Source organism: Epinephelus fuscoguttatus, linkage group LG12 (genome assembly GCF_011397635.1).
Source record: "Epinephelus fuscoguttatus linkage group LG12, E.fuscoguttatus.final_Chr_v1".
Taxonomy (NCBI): domain Eukaryota; kingdom Metazoa; phylum Chordata; class Actinopteri; order Perciformes; family Serranidae; genus Epinephelus; species Epinephelus fuscoguttatus.
Window position 1 is genome coordinate 25428836 of NC_064763.1, and position 14596 is coordinate 25443431.

The 14596-nt window shown below is 41.1% G+C and overlaps 1 protein-coding gene across 2 annotated transcripts in view; it reads right to left on the bottom strand.

Annotated features, from left to right (window-relative positions):
- LOC125898410 (disks large homolog 4) overlaps positions 1–14596 on the bottom strand; it is a 91177-nt gene that overhangs the window by 74443 nt on the left and 2138 nt on the right. The window contains exon 1 of one of the 2 annotated variants that reach the window (XM_049592198.1): positions 4764–5109. The exons of the other annotated variant lie outside the window; for it this stretch is intronic. Coding sequence (XP_049448155.1) covers positions 4764–4805 — 42 coding nt within the window. The 5' untranslated portion in view covers positions 4806–5109. Of the gene's footprint in view, positions 1–4763; positions 5110–14596 lie in introns of those variants that run through there. 2 annotated transcript variants of the gene reach the window in all.

Genomic DNA, 14596 nt, shown 5'->3' on the forward strand with positions numbered 1-14596 from the left:
TTCTCTCTAGTATATTACATTAGATTTTCTCCCGTGCTCTTAAAAGTATAAACGTGTGCCATTTTCATCGCGTATTGCTTCATTAATGAAGGCAAGGTAGCCAAAAACATTGGGTGAGTAAAGAATTGTGTGCTGGAGAAGAGTTGTGTGACAGGTTTTAATTACAATTGGCTTCCATTGAAGCCCACACTGGTCTGCACCTCGCTGCATGTGGCTTCTCAAATTTAGAAATCGCCTTACCCTTTTAACAGAGTAGAATTATTTTTTGTTTTGGAGCCACCTCTGTTGAAATGCAACAAAGAGGCTCAGACCACCACTGTTTTGGCTCAGCGTGTATAGCGAACGCAGCAGGGTGCCAGTCTGGTCAGCCACGGCACTGCTTCTATCCAAGATGATAAAAACAGAGCCACCAGGTGCCAACAGGTAGAGATGACTGGCAGTGTCTATGCTTCAATTGCTCACCACTTGAATCTGAAAGCACCATGTTACTATTAGTTTACACACATCGACTATTCACATCAAATTCTGTTGCTAGCAAAATTGAGTGCCAGTGTGTGTGAGGTTTTAAAACTAGAGGAAACACCATGGACAAAAGGAAGAAGAGAATTGTATTTACTCAGTTGACCCAGCTAGCAGTAACTTTAGAGCACACAGTAATTAACAGCTTACCATAATTACCCAGTGTGCTACCTAGTAAGGCAATGTTTGGTTGAATATAGGCTGTTACCACAGTTGCAGGAAAGAGGATGCACACAATAAAAGATGCTGTTTCTTTATATACTTTATTTTATTATATACTTTAACTACTGAAATTATCTGCTTTTGAAATGTGTGTTCAACAATTTAACACACCTTCACGCTACATTAAGATCCATGACACTACATGAAAACTCAGATCAGATTGGATAAATAATGTTATGACTTTGCATGAAGCATGATCCAAGTAAGTAGCAATGGGCGTAAAGAAACGAATGGATCTTTCTGAACGACTCTTTTAATCTGGTATGTACCGGGTTAGCCTGTCAAACGTCTGAGTACTGATAAATTCCGGACTTTTCCCACTCTTTGTAATCACAGGGTACTGCTCATGCTGCCTGTTATGGCGAGTTAACAAGAAGCGATTGGACTTGAGTTGAGACCTCTGCCAACCAAGGCCAGTGGTGCATTCATGTGCTCCTCAAATGGTCGTTCTTCAGACTTCGGTGTGTCCATGAGTTTTAAGTTGTAATGTGCAAACGGCATGGACGCTACAGAGAAGATATGGTGTCCTTCATTGCTCAGAGCGCTGAAACATGTTGATAATGAAGAGCAAGAGAAACAAATCAGATGATTCATAAAATATGATCAGCAACTCATGTTTTAGATTATTCCGACACCACATGAAAGCTGCACAAGGCTAACTGGGGCGTCTGCTGCTTCCCCCTTCAAAGAACGACAGATTGTTGGTCAGTGACATTTCTGTAACATCATATTGAGCTTACATAGCCTACATACATACCAGTGAGATGCTGAATCAATGCATTCAAATGAATATTTTTATCTTTATTAATGTAAACTCACTCATGATGACTGGTAATGCATTGAAGAGAAGTGTTTTGGGGCAGGCAGCACAGCTGTCGAGCGTGCCACAAAGATTCTGACACCATATTTTGCATCACGACTTGAAAGGTTCAGTACATTTATATGTACCAACTCCAACGAATCGGTTCACCCGTCATTAACAGTAAGAGATAGACTTGATATGGTAATAGCAGGACGTTGAAACATCACTGACAGTCAGTTTTTGTTAAGAGAAAGGACAAACAGAAGCCAATGGGTGCATAAATACAGCTCAAACTGAATGTAATGTCTGGTATAATTTTGTGACACCATGATTCTGGCTAGTCTAGCAAGACTGTTAGAGGATCATGTTGCCTTGAAGTCACTATATGAAGTGAAATTGCTGACTCAGCTATAAAATCAGAGGGTTACATCCACGTCAGATGAACTGTGTATGAAATATAACCCTTTATATACACGGCCCTACAAATTTAGGGGACCAAATGACCCATAGACCTTAATGGACACTTGGTATCTTCTCTGGTGATGCTCTGAAAGTCCTTTATTGCAGCTTTCTTCACTTCTTGCTTACATTGTTTTTTTTTTCCTTCAGTAAAGTCCTCGGCACATTAAACACAATTGAACTTGAGGTCAGGTGACTTCCTTGGCCTGTCAAGATCATTACACTGTTCGGACCTATTCTGATGCATTCATGTTAAGATTCTGAGAAGTCTGGGTGTTTTCGTATATGTCCACATTCATCCGTATGCTGCTGTCAGCAAGGAAATTACCAAGTGAGATGACTCCACTGGCAGCCTTACACTCAGGCCACGACATCAACTCCACAGTGTTTGACAAATGAGGTGGTCTGCCCTGCATTGTTTTCTATTTTTTCACACCTTCATCTATCTGTCACTCTGGCACAGGTCGATCTTTGTCTCGTCTGTCCATAACACTTTGATCCAGAGATCTACAGGTTTCCTGGAGCACTTGATGCTGCAGTTGTAACCTGGCCTTTCTGAGGTCTACATCTTGTGGTGAACCTGCTGAGGTTATACAGGTGGAGACTTGTCTTGATGGTTGTCTCTGACACATGACACATTTTGGAGTGTCTTCTTGATCCGTCGGACAGTTGTAAAGGGCTTTTTTCTTCAGATTTCCAGTTGTTACTCTGTCATCCATTCTGCTAGTCTTCCCTTATCCAGCAGTGCCATGGAGCTGTTTTTCTATGAGTAGGGCAAGGCAGTGTATCGATATTATATGGATATCGTGACATGAGACTAAATATCATCTGAGATTTGGGATATTGTAAGTGTTGTCCTGGTTTAAAGGCTGCATTACAGTATAGTGATGCAATTTTCTGCACTTTCCAGACTGTTCTAACTCTTCTATTATTTGTTTCTACCCACTTTATGTCATGACATCTTCATTGCTGATGATAGCTTATCAAAAATCTCGTTGTGTAAACATTTTGTAACCCTACAGTATCGTCACAATAACAGTATTGAGGTATATGGTCAAAAAAATTGCAATGTTTAAAATTCTAATCAACGCTCAGCCCTATCTATGAATGGGTTTCTGTAGCACGTGGGTGATACACAGTCCTACCAATGATGTCACACTATTCCAGTGATCTACAGGTGATGGGGCAGCAAAGACTGGACGTAAACAACGCAGGATTTAAAACATTTTCAGTTTTGCAAATGTTTTATGTGGATGAGACAAGTTTGTTGGACCGAAAGGATACATTCGATATGTTTTGGTGAGCAACACTGATATAAACATAACTTGTTTTTGTTCACAAGACGACTTCACAGGGTAACTGTTGACTGCGACATCCAAATGTTTTTGGCTACAACACTGATTTATTCTGTTTTTCCAGCCTCCTGTTGGCCCACTTCACTGGCACTGACACATCTTTGGTCTTCATGTTGAGAGACATCAACAGATCCCAAATTCAAATGTCACAACTCGAATCAACTCCAGATCTTTTTTTACACTTAGTTGACTAAAACTCAGGGATATCTGCAACATGCCTTGTCTGATGTGACTGCACATACCCTTGAGTTAAAGCCCTCAGTCAGGACTTTCATTTCAGTCATTGTTTCATTTTAAAATCCAACATGCTCGTGCACAAACAACAAAACATGTGCCAATGTCCTATAAACTATTGACTGCATTTTTCACTCCGATCATGAGGTCAATAAAAAATAATGATTCTCTTTCATCAGCCACTTACAATATAAATCACGTTGCACAATGAACTGCAAATCGCACTGCTGAAATCGAAAGCTTACGTTTGTCCGCGCATTTGCAGTAACAACTCTAACAATGATAATAACCAGTACAAAGCTCCATACACACACATACACACACACTGGTTTCTGGCTGTGGAACTGCATTAAGTGGCATCTTTGTGCCATAACACTCAACTAGCTCAGTACAAGCTTGTCTACTCAGCTAATTAAGGCTGGAGGAGCTCTGGACTTCTCTTGGCTGCTCAGTGTTTTCATTTTCTCACCACACACAGCTGTATAGATATATACACAGCATATACTGTGTTCAACATAATGACACCTGTGCTACCTTGGACGTGAGACAAAAACCTTTTCTCTCACCTCTAACCCTGATGTTGATCCTCCGCTTTTAACCCTAAAAATGATGTGACCTCTTTTAAAGTGACGTCACTTTTTTTTGTCAATTAGAGGACTGTCCTCATCTTAGAGCACTGGGCTTGTGTCCTAGTGTCCTCACAAGGATACAGGTGCACAAAAACATGCATCACATTCAAATTAGACAAAAACCTACCCAAACAGAGAATAAAACCATCACATACGTGAATCTATATTGCTCTAATCAACAAGTCTGCGAGAGTTTTACTCCTACTGCGTGTCTAAACATGCTCACTGGCACATACACACCCACATGTGCCAGGCCACGTTCATACGTAATACCCAAAGTGCATGAATAAACCTACCCGGAGAACATGTTCAAGGAGAGCAGAGACAAAAAAAAATCCTCATACACATATTTCTGATTAATCTATGACAGTGGAGGAGATTGCGAGCGTGTTCGATGCAATATGCACAGATGTGGATGCAGACCTCCCCAAAGCCTGCCAGAACGACTAGCAGACTTTCAAGCTAACATGCAAAACAGAGGCAGCAACAGAGAGAGAGATGGAAGGAGAAGAACGACACAAACAGAGAGGTGAATTTACCTACCACACACGGGCAGAGGGAAGGGAGCTTAGTGCGGCCCTTCATGAGCGAGAGACAGAGGAAAAACAGCCTCCCAGACACCCGCAGTAGAGGAGGAGAGGGATGGGGAGAAAGAGAGAGAGAGATGGGAGGCTGGGGAAGGGTAAGGGGAAATAAAAAACAGGGAGGGGGAGAGAGGGAAGGGGAAGGGGGGGTGTCGTAGCAGACGAGGAGAGAGAGTTTTCCTGGAAGCCAGAGTTGTTGGTGTTGGATATATCTTGATGTTAAAGGCAAGGGTCTGAATAGAGAGGACTGGCAGCCTGCTCCAGCCGTGACTCATAAAATATGTTTGTCACTGCTGGTGAGTGAGGGAGGGGAGAGGAGACGTAGAGACAGAGAGTAAACCTCATGTATTATTTTATTTTCCTGCTCTTTTTATGGAACAGACACGCCAGAAGGCTTCCATCTACGCCGCTCCTTTGCTCCCTCTTCGACACACCGTCACACACACACATATGTATATGTTAGAAAACATACACATCAAGGAAAGGCTAAATATCGTGAGGATGATTTAAAACAAGGGCAATTTTGACACACATATCTCTGTTATGCAACCATTATATAATTACATATTTATCCCTTTGCAGCTAGTGTTTTAACCGTGGCCTATATGTTATTTCTGAGGTGCAAATTCATGCCATCCCCATTATGTCTGTGACTAACAAATTGTACCGCTCGCACCTGAAAACATTATAAATTATCAGCCTTGCTTATGGAGGTTGTTCCATAATCACCCTGTTGATGCGCAGATACCGAAATCTTCCATGCCTTCAAACACTGACACAATTAACTGGTCGATTAATTGACAGTAATTTAAATAAGCAATGAATCACCTATCACTTATGAAGCAAACATTCACTGGTTCCAGGTTCACAAATGGAAGTTATAGCTTATTTTCTCAGTTATGTATTTTAGATTGAATATCTTGGTCGTTCTATCAATTAAACATTTGTTAGATATTATGTTCTGATGTTTTCATTTGGTGAAGCCCAAGTTATGATTTTAAGTTTGGCCTTGAATTTCAAGCAGATCTGTCCCTGCAGATAGCCAACTATCAGAGGACTGTCGTCAAGCCACAGAAAACGGAAAAAATATTCAATCTGCTGTGCAGACTGTGCAAAGATGTTCCCCATTGGAAAAAAAGAACCCTCTTTCTTTGAAGGGAGTGAGTGATTTTAGCTAGAGTTGTTGCCTTGTGTGTAAATGTGTAAATTGTTTAGAGTTCTCACACAACACTGCTGGCTGCTACAGCTGTGTTTCGACAGGAATCTCTTGATATGATATGTATCGTGAAACAGGGGTTGTATTTTAATATATATATATTATATAATGCAGTACTGTAAGCTTTAATCTAATTTTAGGAGACACCACCATGTGCATAAAATCTGAGTTTATGTCTTTTAAAGTAAGGACGTCCCTCCAGCTCACTAGAAAAGAATGAATCAAATGACTAATAGATTACAATACCGCAGTCGGGGGGTTTATACCCGACAATATTTCCTATACCCCTACTGGCTACCACATGAATGTCATAGACTGTTTTTTCAGTGGTAGTGATTTGGTCTCTGCGTCACTGTTAATGCCTTGTAAAGTATAGTTTTATCAGTGTTGAACTGAGGCATTGTGCTACCTTTGTACTCTACATTGATCAAACATTCTCCAAAGGTTATCATAACTTAGTCATACTGTCTTTTTAAAGTTCACATTTCATATCATTTTGCCTGCTGCACCATCTCACCAGTTCACATCAGCGTAACACAGTCATATCAATGAAAAGACTAAAGCAACAGGTGTTATGTAGGTAGTCACACGCTGAAATGGCAGAGAATATGATTCTGCAAAAACGTCAGTCTGCTAAACGCAGTTTAAGAATACACAATTTTATTCTTTATGTCTACTGATTGTGTTAATATGTACATACATGTATTTTTTCATAGAATTGTATATTTAGTCTATCAATCAATTTCATATCCAAGGCTAAATATTATCTCAGCAAATGTAGGAACCAGTTTAGAAATTGTGCGTCTACATTCTTTTTTACAACAAACATCTAATTGTCATTCAGGATCTTTTTTAAATCACCTCCGATGATCAGTGTTTATTAAACAGGCATTGTATAAGATCTCTATGAAGTAAATGACTCTTACAACCCAAATCCCTGTCTACAGTCAATGATTTGAGTCTAAGCATTTATTAGATAATGACTTTAGTTGTTCTTTTATCTCAGACATGTTAGGATGTTACACACCTTGACATGTTTCGGCGGAAACTTACGCCTTCCTCAGAAGTATCACTTGGTGGTGGTTGTGACGCGTCTTTATCAGCTGATCTGTCAATCAGGACGGTCACGCCTCCCTAATATCGGCTGATTGACAGATCAGCTGATAAAGACGCCTCACAAACACCACCCAGTGAGACTTCTGAGGAAGGCAGAAGTTTCTGCTGAAACATGTCAAGGTATGTAACATCCTAACATGTCTGAGATAAAAGAACAACTAAAGGCACTATCAGAAACTAATGAACATATAATGAACATAATTGAACTATTTATTAGATGTTTTATAGTAACTCTTTAGCCAAAGGAGTTGAGTTGAATCACTCCTCTGTGGCGTGTGCTCCTGCAGCAAAACAAAAACGTTCCCAACAAGACTGCGAAAGTTGATTAGCTAATAAAATTTGGATGCCAAATACTACTGTCAATAAATGTGACAGAAGTCAATAAAGATTTCTGGTACAAGTACGTCATGCCACATGAGCACAGAATATGTTATTTTATCAAAGATTAAATGCTAAAAAAAAAAAAAAGTGATAGCAGCCACAACACAAACTCCAGGGTTCTGTGCACCTAGTAAGCTGAATTTTTAAAATTTTCTACTGTGGCCCGCTGGTACATTGGTTGTTACCTTTGTCCTATTTCACCATAGTGAGCCGTTTTGTTAGCTTATAGATACATCTGTTACAATAATACCATTTCATTTATTCACACCGCTAATTTAATCAGTGTTGTCAGTATTTTGACACTAAATATAATTCTGCGTCCACTCTGATTCATACAGTATTTTAATTGGCATCATAATGGACGTATTTGTGTGTAGTTCCGGCTCTTGCCCTCTCAGGCCCAGTTTCCCTCTGCTGCATGGCTGTATTAAGGGTGAAACAGAGTTGAGCAAGGGAATAAACAGAGTAAATGCACCATGACCCCATTGGGCTGTTTTACAGTGGACTGCTGTCGGGTGATGGATGGGTTATGACACCTGCGGAGGTTAGGCCCAAAGCCCTCTGGACCTCAGCGACACACTGAGCTGCGGCTTCTGCATCAGCCTCACTGTCTGTGACTAAAGACAACTGGAGCACATCGTGACATTTCCATCTGGAATGAAGCCTGTACTGTTAGAACAGTGTCAAACGCTGCGTAACCCGCGGATCCAGCCGCATAAGACCAAACATTAATTTTTCTATTCTCCGCATTCATGAGCATTCTCTGCCGCCGCCTACACAGAGGTCATCCTCCTACCTGCACACTGTGGGCTTCACATTATCAACACCCTTCAATGGCAGGGCTCTCTTCTTTCTCTCTTTCTCTCTCTCTCTCCCTCTATCTCTCCCTATCTCTCTTTTCCTCTCCTCTCCTCTACTCTCCTCTCTCCCTCCCTTCCTCCTTTCATCTCTATTCTCTCCATGATGATACCCCTGCCATGTTGTCATGGCAACAATCGGGCCCTGATTGCTTGGTTGCTAGGCAACTGACATCACCTATAAGAGGAACATGAAGATACAAAAAGCCAGAGACAAACAAATCACACAAAAATATGTGCGCTTGTATATTACTGTGTCGAGTGTGAGTGTGTTGTGTGCCTGAACTCTGACGGTGTCATTAGCTCATGTCGTGTTTTTCATTCAAATGATCTTTTTTTTTTTTTTTTTTTTTGTTCAGTGCCAAAGCCACACATGTAGGCGTTTAGGTGTATCATTAGAGTTAGAAAGCATATAATTCAAATATGACTGGTACTCTGGGCAGTCTTGTGCTCTTTGCCAAACAGGAATCCATGACCTGAATTTCAGATGAGAACATTACAAAGGTCTGTGACAAGGGACTGCTCATGAATAACTGATACAGGGTCCAGCAATTTCCTATTAATTATGAGGAAAAATGCAGGGCCTCTACCTCAGTGAATGCAGACCACGTATGTAAGGCTGCTGTTGCATATGAGCATCCGGCTGCTTGCGTGGACACAAGCAGCTCATATTTGACAGCATCCCTGAGCCGGATTGTCATGGACTCCTTGGCTGTAGTTTAACAACGTGCCACAAGGTGTCATCGTGCGCTGTGTTGAAAAACATGATCACAGCACTGTAAGAAAACCTGATCCTATTTGCAAGGCTAATGCAAGAGCTATTCATATCGATGATATCAGCACTACCATCCTTGTCATTCTTGTTTTCGTCACTTTTTCTTCTACCGTCCTCTTTTCTGCACAGCTCAGTCCCACCCCACATATACACTACACATTTACAAACCCACCCTGATTACATAACATATGCTAGTTAGTTGACTTTTTAACTAAAACGCCTAGTGTAAACATACAGTTTCATTACAGAGGCCCTGGAGAGACGCTGACCCTCTTTGACCTTGGCTGTCGACCTTATGAGGCTCACAGGGCCTCCTCTATTGAATCTACACACATCTCTAAATACACATCATCGTCGCTATGGATTTAGCTATTTCTCATTTACAGAATTACCATAACAATTTGTTCTTGTGTATAACAGTGTTAGAGCAGAGCGGCACGGTCGTCTCCCTGGTAGCAGGCTAATGTATTGCCATTAGCCTCCTCAGTCAGTGTGAGACGACAAAGTCTCCAGCCCAAACAGCCCATGATGGATCTAATCTGTCACCTGTCATATGGACAATTTCAGGACGGACAGCGATGCTGACAGCCAAAACACTGAAATTAAGCAGAAGAGCCTGTAAGCAGAGGCTGCCGGTGGACAGCAAGTGGGCTGCTTTTTAAATCTATATAATTACCAACATGAGAGATTTGAGGATGTATTTAGAGTGTGTTTTAACTGGAGAGGCTGTAGGCTCTGTGCTGTTTACAATGTACTCATATCACAACACATTACTTTAATATTAAATCAATAAAATAATGAACAATGAGTGGCACCAAAGAAAGGGGTTAAAGCCCTGAACAATGAAAGAAATGTGCCTTTTTATTTCACAGATAGAAAGATCCATACAACCACTAAAAAGCAATAAAGATACTGAGGGGCCCTGTGGTCTGTGCCATACTGGTATGTCCATAAATAATATCTAAACATTCAAGGTGAGATTCAAAAGAAATGATTAAGCATTGCTCATCCTCTCACAGGATGAGACCGGAGAGCTGAGAGGGAAGCAAAAGACAGCACAGATTGCGTTGTGTACATCTGACAAAGAGAGGCTCTTAACAGCCTCCTTTCTGGCTGAGGCCCCTGGTGGGGGTGGTGGGCATTAGAAAGTATTTGAGAGACTAAAGGGTGAGCATTGCATTGGCAACATATTATCACACAAAGAGACTGATGAGCTCAAATTTGAAGTCAGCTCTGTGAGGCAAAGAAGGTGAAGCAAGGTGATTCATGTGCATACATGTCGAAATAAAAAGCCACTGTTCAGTGATTCAGTGTTCTGAGTCATGACCACTTTGACAGAAGTTGTAAATTATCCGTTGCCTAATTTCTGCCACACCATTCACAGTTGCAGCTGCTTGAATTCAGCACCTGCAGTAAGAATTAGCATCATACAGCAAGTCTCTGCCGCCTGTTTAATAGAACCTGACAAGTTTTCGAAGACGTGCACTTGCACCGATTCCTTAGCTCGAGCAAGGCTGCAGCTACAATTCACAGTGCAGAAGCCACTTGTGCTGGAGCAGGATGCTCTGCAGTTTGTGTGAGCTCTGTCTGATCATGTAGGTGTGTGGCTTTCTTTCGGGAAAAGCGGTTGAATGTGTGGGTGAGTGGTGCAATATGTACTTAAAAGACGAAACAAAACCGTAGCTGACCACAGAAATCAGCAATATTACTTCATGGGCACAAAGGCAAGCTGTCATTTGAGCAGGAATGATGATGAAGACATCAGGAGGGAGGAAAAAAAACATCTCTCTGACTGTATGGAATTACATCTCTGCTATTCCCTCGATTCTGCCGTGTTTTTTTTTTTTTTTTACCGGACAATAGAGAACCACGGCGCTGTGCAGTCATGGCATCAGACTTGCACCGGGGCTTTGCTCTCTGTGTGCCCTGGGAGCAACTTGGCAGGATCAGTGTCTCTGTGGCTGCATACAAAGGCCTCATGGAAGCTCGTGCCCTTGAGCGGAGATCATATGAGCTCTCCACTGGATCACTAATCCTAACCCACAGCACACTGTACACTGCATGTCACACACTCATACAGACACACATCACACGGTACGGTGAATGGACACTTGTTAAAGGGAACAAGCTGAATGAATGCTGAGGAGGAGCCGTTTGATTTGTGAGCAGAGGCTTTAGCTTAACTCCATTTTGGAGACTCTTAGAGGAAGATGCAGCAGCCATAAGCTCCTCATCCTATAGTTGCACACACACACATTCACAAGATATAAATATTCATATATATTGAACCATAAGAACAGCTAGAGCACAGTTTCAGCACAAAAATAATTACAAATGTGAGTACATTCCAGAGGAAAAGATGTCCATGTTAGAGCATGAAGGCATACATGATGCCAATAATATGCACACAGAGCTGCTGACTTTGACTACATCTTGTCAAATGTATAATTTATTTGAAGGAGCACTAACTAGGGAAGCCTCGAAAGTGCAGAAGAGGGGGCCGGGAGGTAAGCTAGAGAGCAGAGAGCAGGAAAGAGGAGAGTAAGCAGAAGGGGGAAAGGAGGTAAAATGAGATAAAGGAAAGAGGAGGCAGGAAGTGAGGGATTACAGAGGTGAAGGAGGCAGAGAGGACAAAAAATTGTGGAATTGGAAATGTGAGAGCAGAGAAGTGGAACGAGGGTGACAACAGGGGAAGGAGCGGTAATCAAAGGAGTGTAAGACAAGCAAAGCAGCAAGAGTTAGCAGAAACATACTGTGTGTCCTCCTTTCCACACTGGAGATACATAATTGATTCTTTATTGCAATCGTTTTCCATCAGACATCGTGATAGCTTTAAGAGAAGTTGCTTTTTAGAGCTTAAATCCCTTTTGCCGTGTGCACCATCTTTGTTCTCGCCTCTCAAACATCAAACCGTCCTTCTCTGACTCAGTGCCATACAGGGAGGGAGAGTCAAAGGTATTGTCAGGCTCGCAACCAAATATAAATCCTGTGACGTCTCCTCAAGCTGATATGCCCTAATATTCCACTTCTTAATGTTATGTAACGACACTTCTGTATGATGCATTGCCATCATATGTTGCTATTTATTATTTATTTTTCTCTGAGATGTCAGTGTAGGAAGGAGCAGGAAATTATATAAGTCCAATTCGACACTCAGGAGACATAAAATATGAATATATCACTTGTACCTGGCAGGAACTGAAACTTTAAGTGTTTATGTCTCTTTTATACATTAGATGAAATTCTAAGATGTTTCGAGGCCGCACTGAAGTGGCTTCCACTCTACACCAGTGGTGATGACTTTACACGACCTCATCAGTATTTCTCTGAGTGGACTGAAGGACTGGTGTCATTACACTAACAGACAAAACATTATGTCAATTGGTGTAGATTTCAGAGGGGACGCAGGGTGCACGTCCCCCCTGAAATCTACACCATAAAATCATGCAGAAAAGGCACAAATTGGTGCGTAAATATTCATCAGAATGCAGGAAATGAAGTGTTTTATGTCCACTGTTTTATACATGTCCCCTCCAACACTGATATCAAAACTGTGCCCTTGATTATGTCACACATGACATGTCTCCAAGGCTTTGGGAGATACAAGGCAATCTTGCTTCAAATTCTATCCAGGCCAAAGGTTGGAACAAGGGATGGGCAGTAGGGGTGTAAAAACAAGTTTCATCATAGCTGTTGTTACTGTCTATAGATTTTTTAGACGATGATACCATTTTGGATGATATAACAAAGTCTGCAATTGTTATGAGACGATATCAATAAATATCCTTACTGTCTTTTCTTAGCTGCTTGCTGTTGTTTGTGTGGTGTAAGGCTGCTAGCACTGGTTACACTTTAGGGAAGGAGGTGTGCTTGTACGAAAATGGTGACATAGACATGCCATGGCAGTTTCAACTTAAAGACTTATGTTAAATATGAGGATATGTATTGATGTTTTGCATCGATAATATTGAATCATTGATCACTGAATAGATACAGATCAGTCCAAATCAATGTATCATTACACCCCTAGTGGGCAATATATAGATATCATCTCAATATCATGATACGAGACTAACTATTGTCTTATATTTTATGCATCGTATTATTCTAAGTGTTGTCTTTTCCTGGTTTTAAAGGCCGCATTACAGTGAAGTGTTGTAATTCTGTTATTTTCCTTCATCCACTCGGTCATTATATTCACAGTACTGATGATTATTTATCTCAAATCTCATTGTGTTAATCTTTTCTGAAAGTACCAACAGTCAACCCGTCAATCCTGCAACATCGTCACTCTATTGATATCGAGGATTTGGTTTAAAACATTGTAATATTTGAGTTTCTCCATATCGTCCAGCCGTAGTTGGAACTTATCAGGGGTAGACATGTGTAAAGATAATAACAGCATTTAAAAAGGAAAATAAATACTTGTATAATTGTACTTTTTTTGCCTCAAGGACAAAAAATCCCATTCAAATATTAACGACTTCCAGCTTTAAGTGCTTGTTATTTTTTCTCACAAATTTGCACAGATTCTGCCTCTTTTTTCATCAGAAGAGGTCCATTTATTGCTGTTACACTGGAAATTCAAGGTTTAGGTGAATTCCCCCAACAAAACAGCACAGTGGCTCACAGGGGATGCCATTTAAGTCTAGGGAGAAGCTTGTATTGCGTTATGTAGTATTGCTCAAGCTGCTATTCCTCCAACTTAAAGCAGCATTGAGCCCAGTGGTGCTTTAACTTGGTGTGCTGTGTGCGGTGTTATCAGATATTTGTCACTCACTGGCTTTACTGTGGCTTCACCCACACAGCGAAACTTAGTTGCACAGGCCTGCACGGGGAAGCAACATTGTTCACATAACCTGCTCTACAGTATGTGGGTGTCAGGGAACAGCTCACCCAGGGAGCTGCTCACCCATCATCTGCTACATGATGGCAAGCCACACTCCTCACCTGCAATGCAGCCAGCCTCCATTAAAGTTTAATAACACATTTAAAGGAATACACCAAGTTTTTTGGCAAAATCCGATCCATGATCAAATTGAATTTTGCACACCAGTAAGACGAGTGAATCTTCAGTTCTCTTGTGGATATATAGTTTATTTGCCTGGTAATGTCGGATACCAAAGGTTTAGCTGATTCTGTTTGGTTTAAAGTCACATACAATGACATCACTTTGGGTTGATCAAAGACCTACTTTGCCAATCAGTCTGTATTCCTTCACTCACTTTTGTGCACCAACTTTCCCGTTTATAAACTGACCATCTGTCTCACAGTATCTTGGCATTAGTTGTGTTTTCTTTGCCAGCTTTACAGTAAGTCTTTTCTCACTTTGATAGCGATGCAGGATTCTGGAACCGGTTTAGTGAAATATCCAATCAACTGTGGTCTTACACTTACAATGTTTTTTTTTTTTTCTTCTTCTCCTAGCTAACTCAGTGAGTCACACT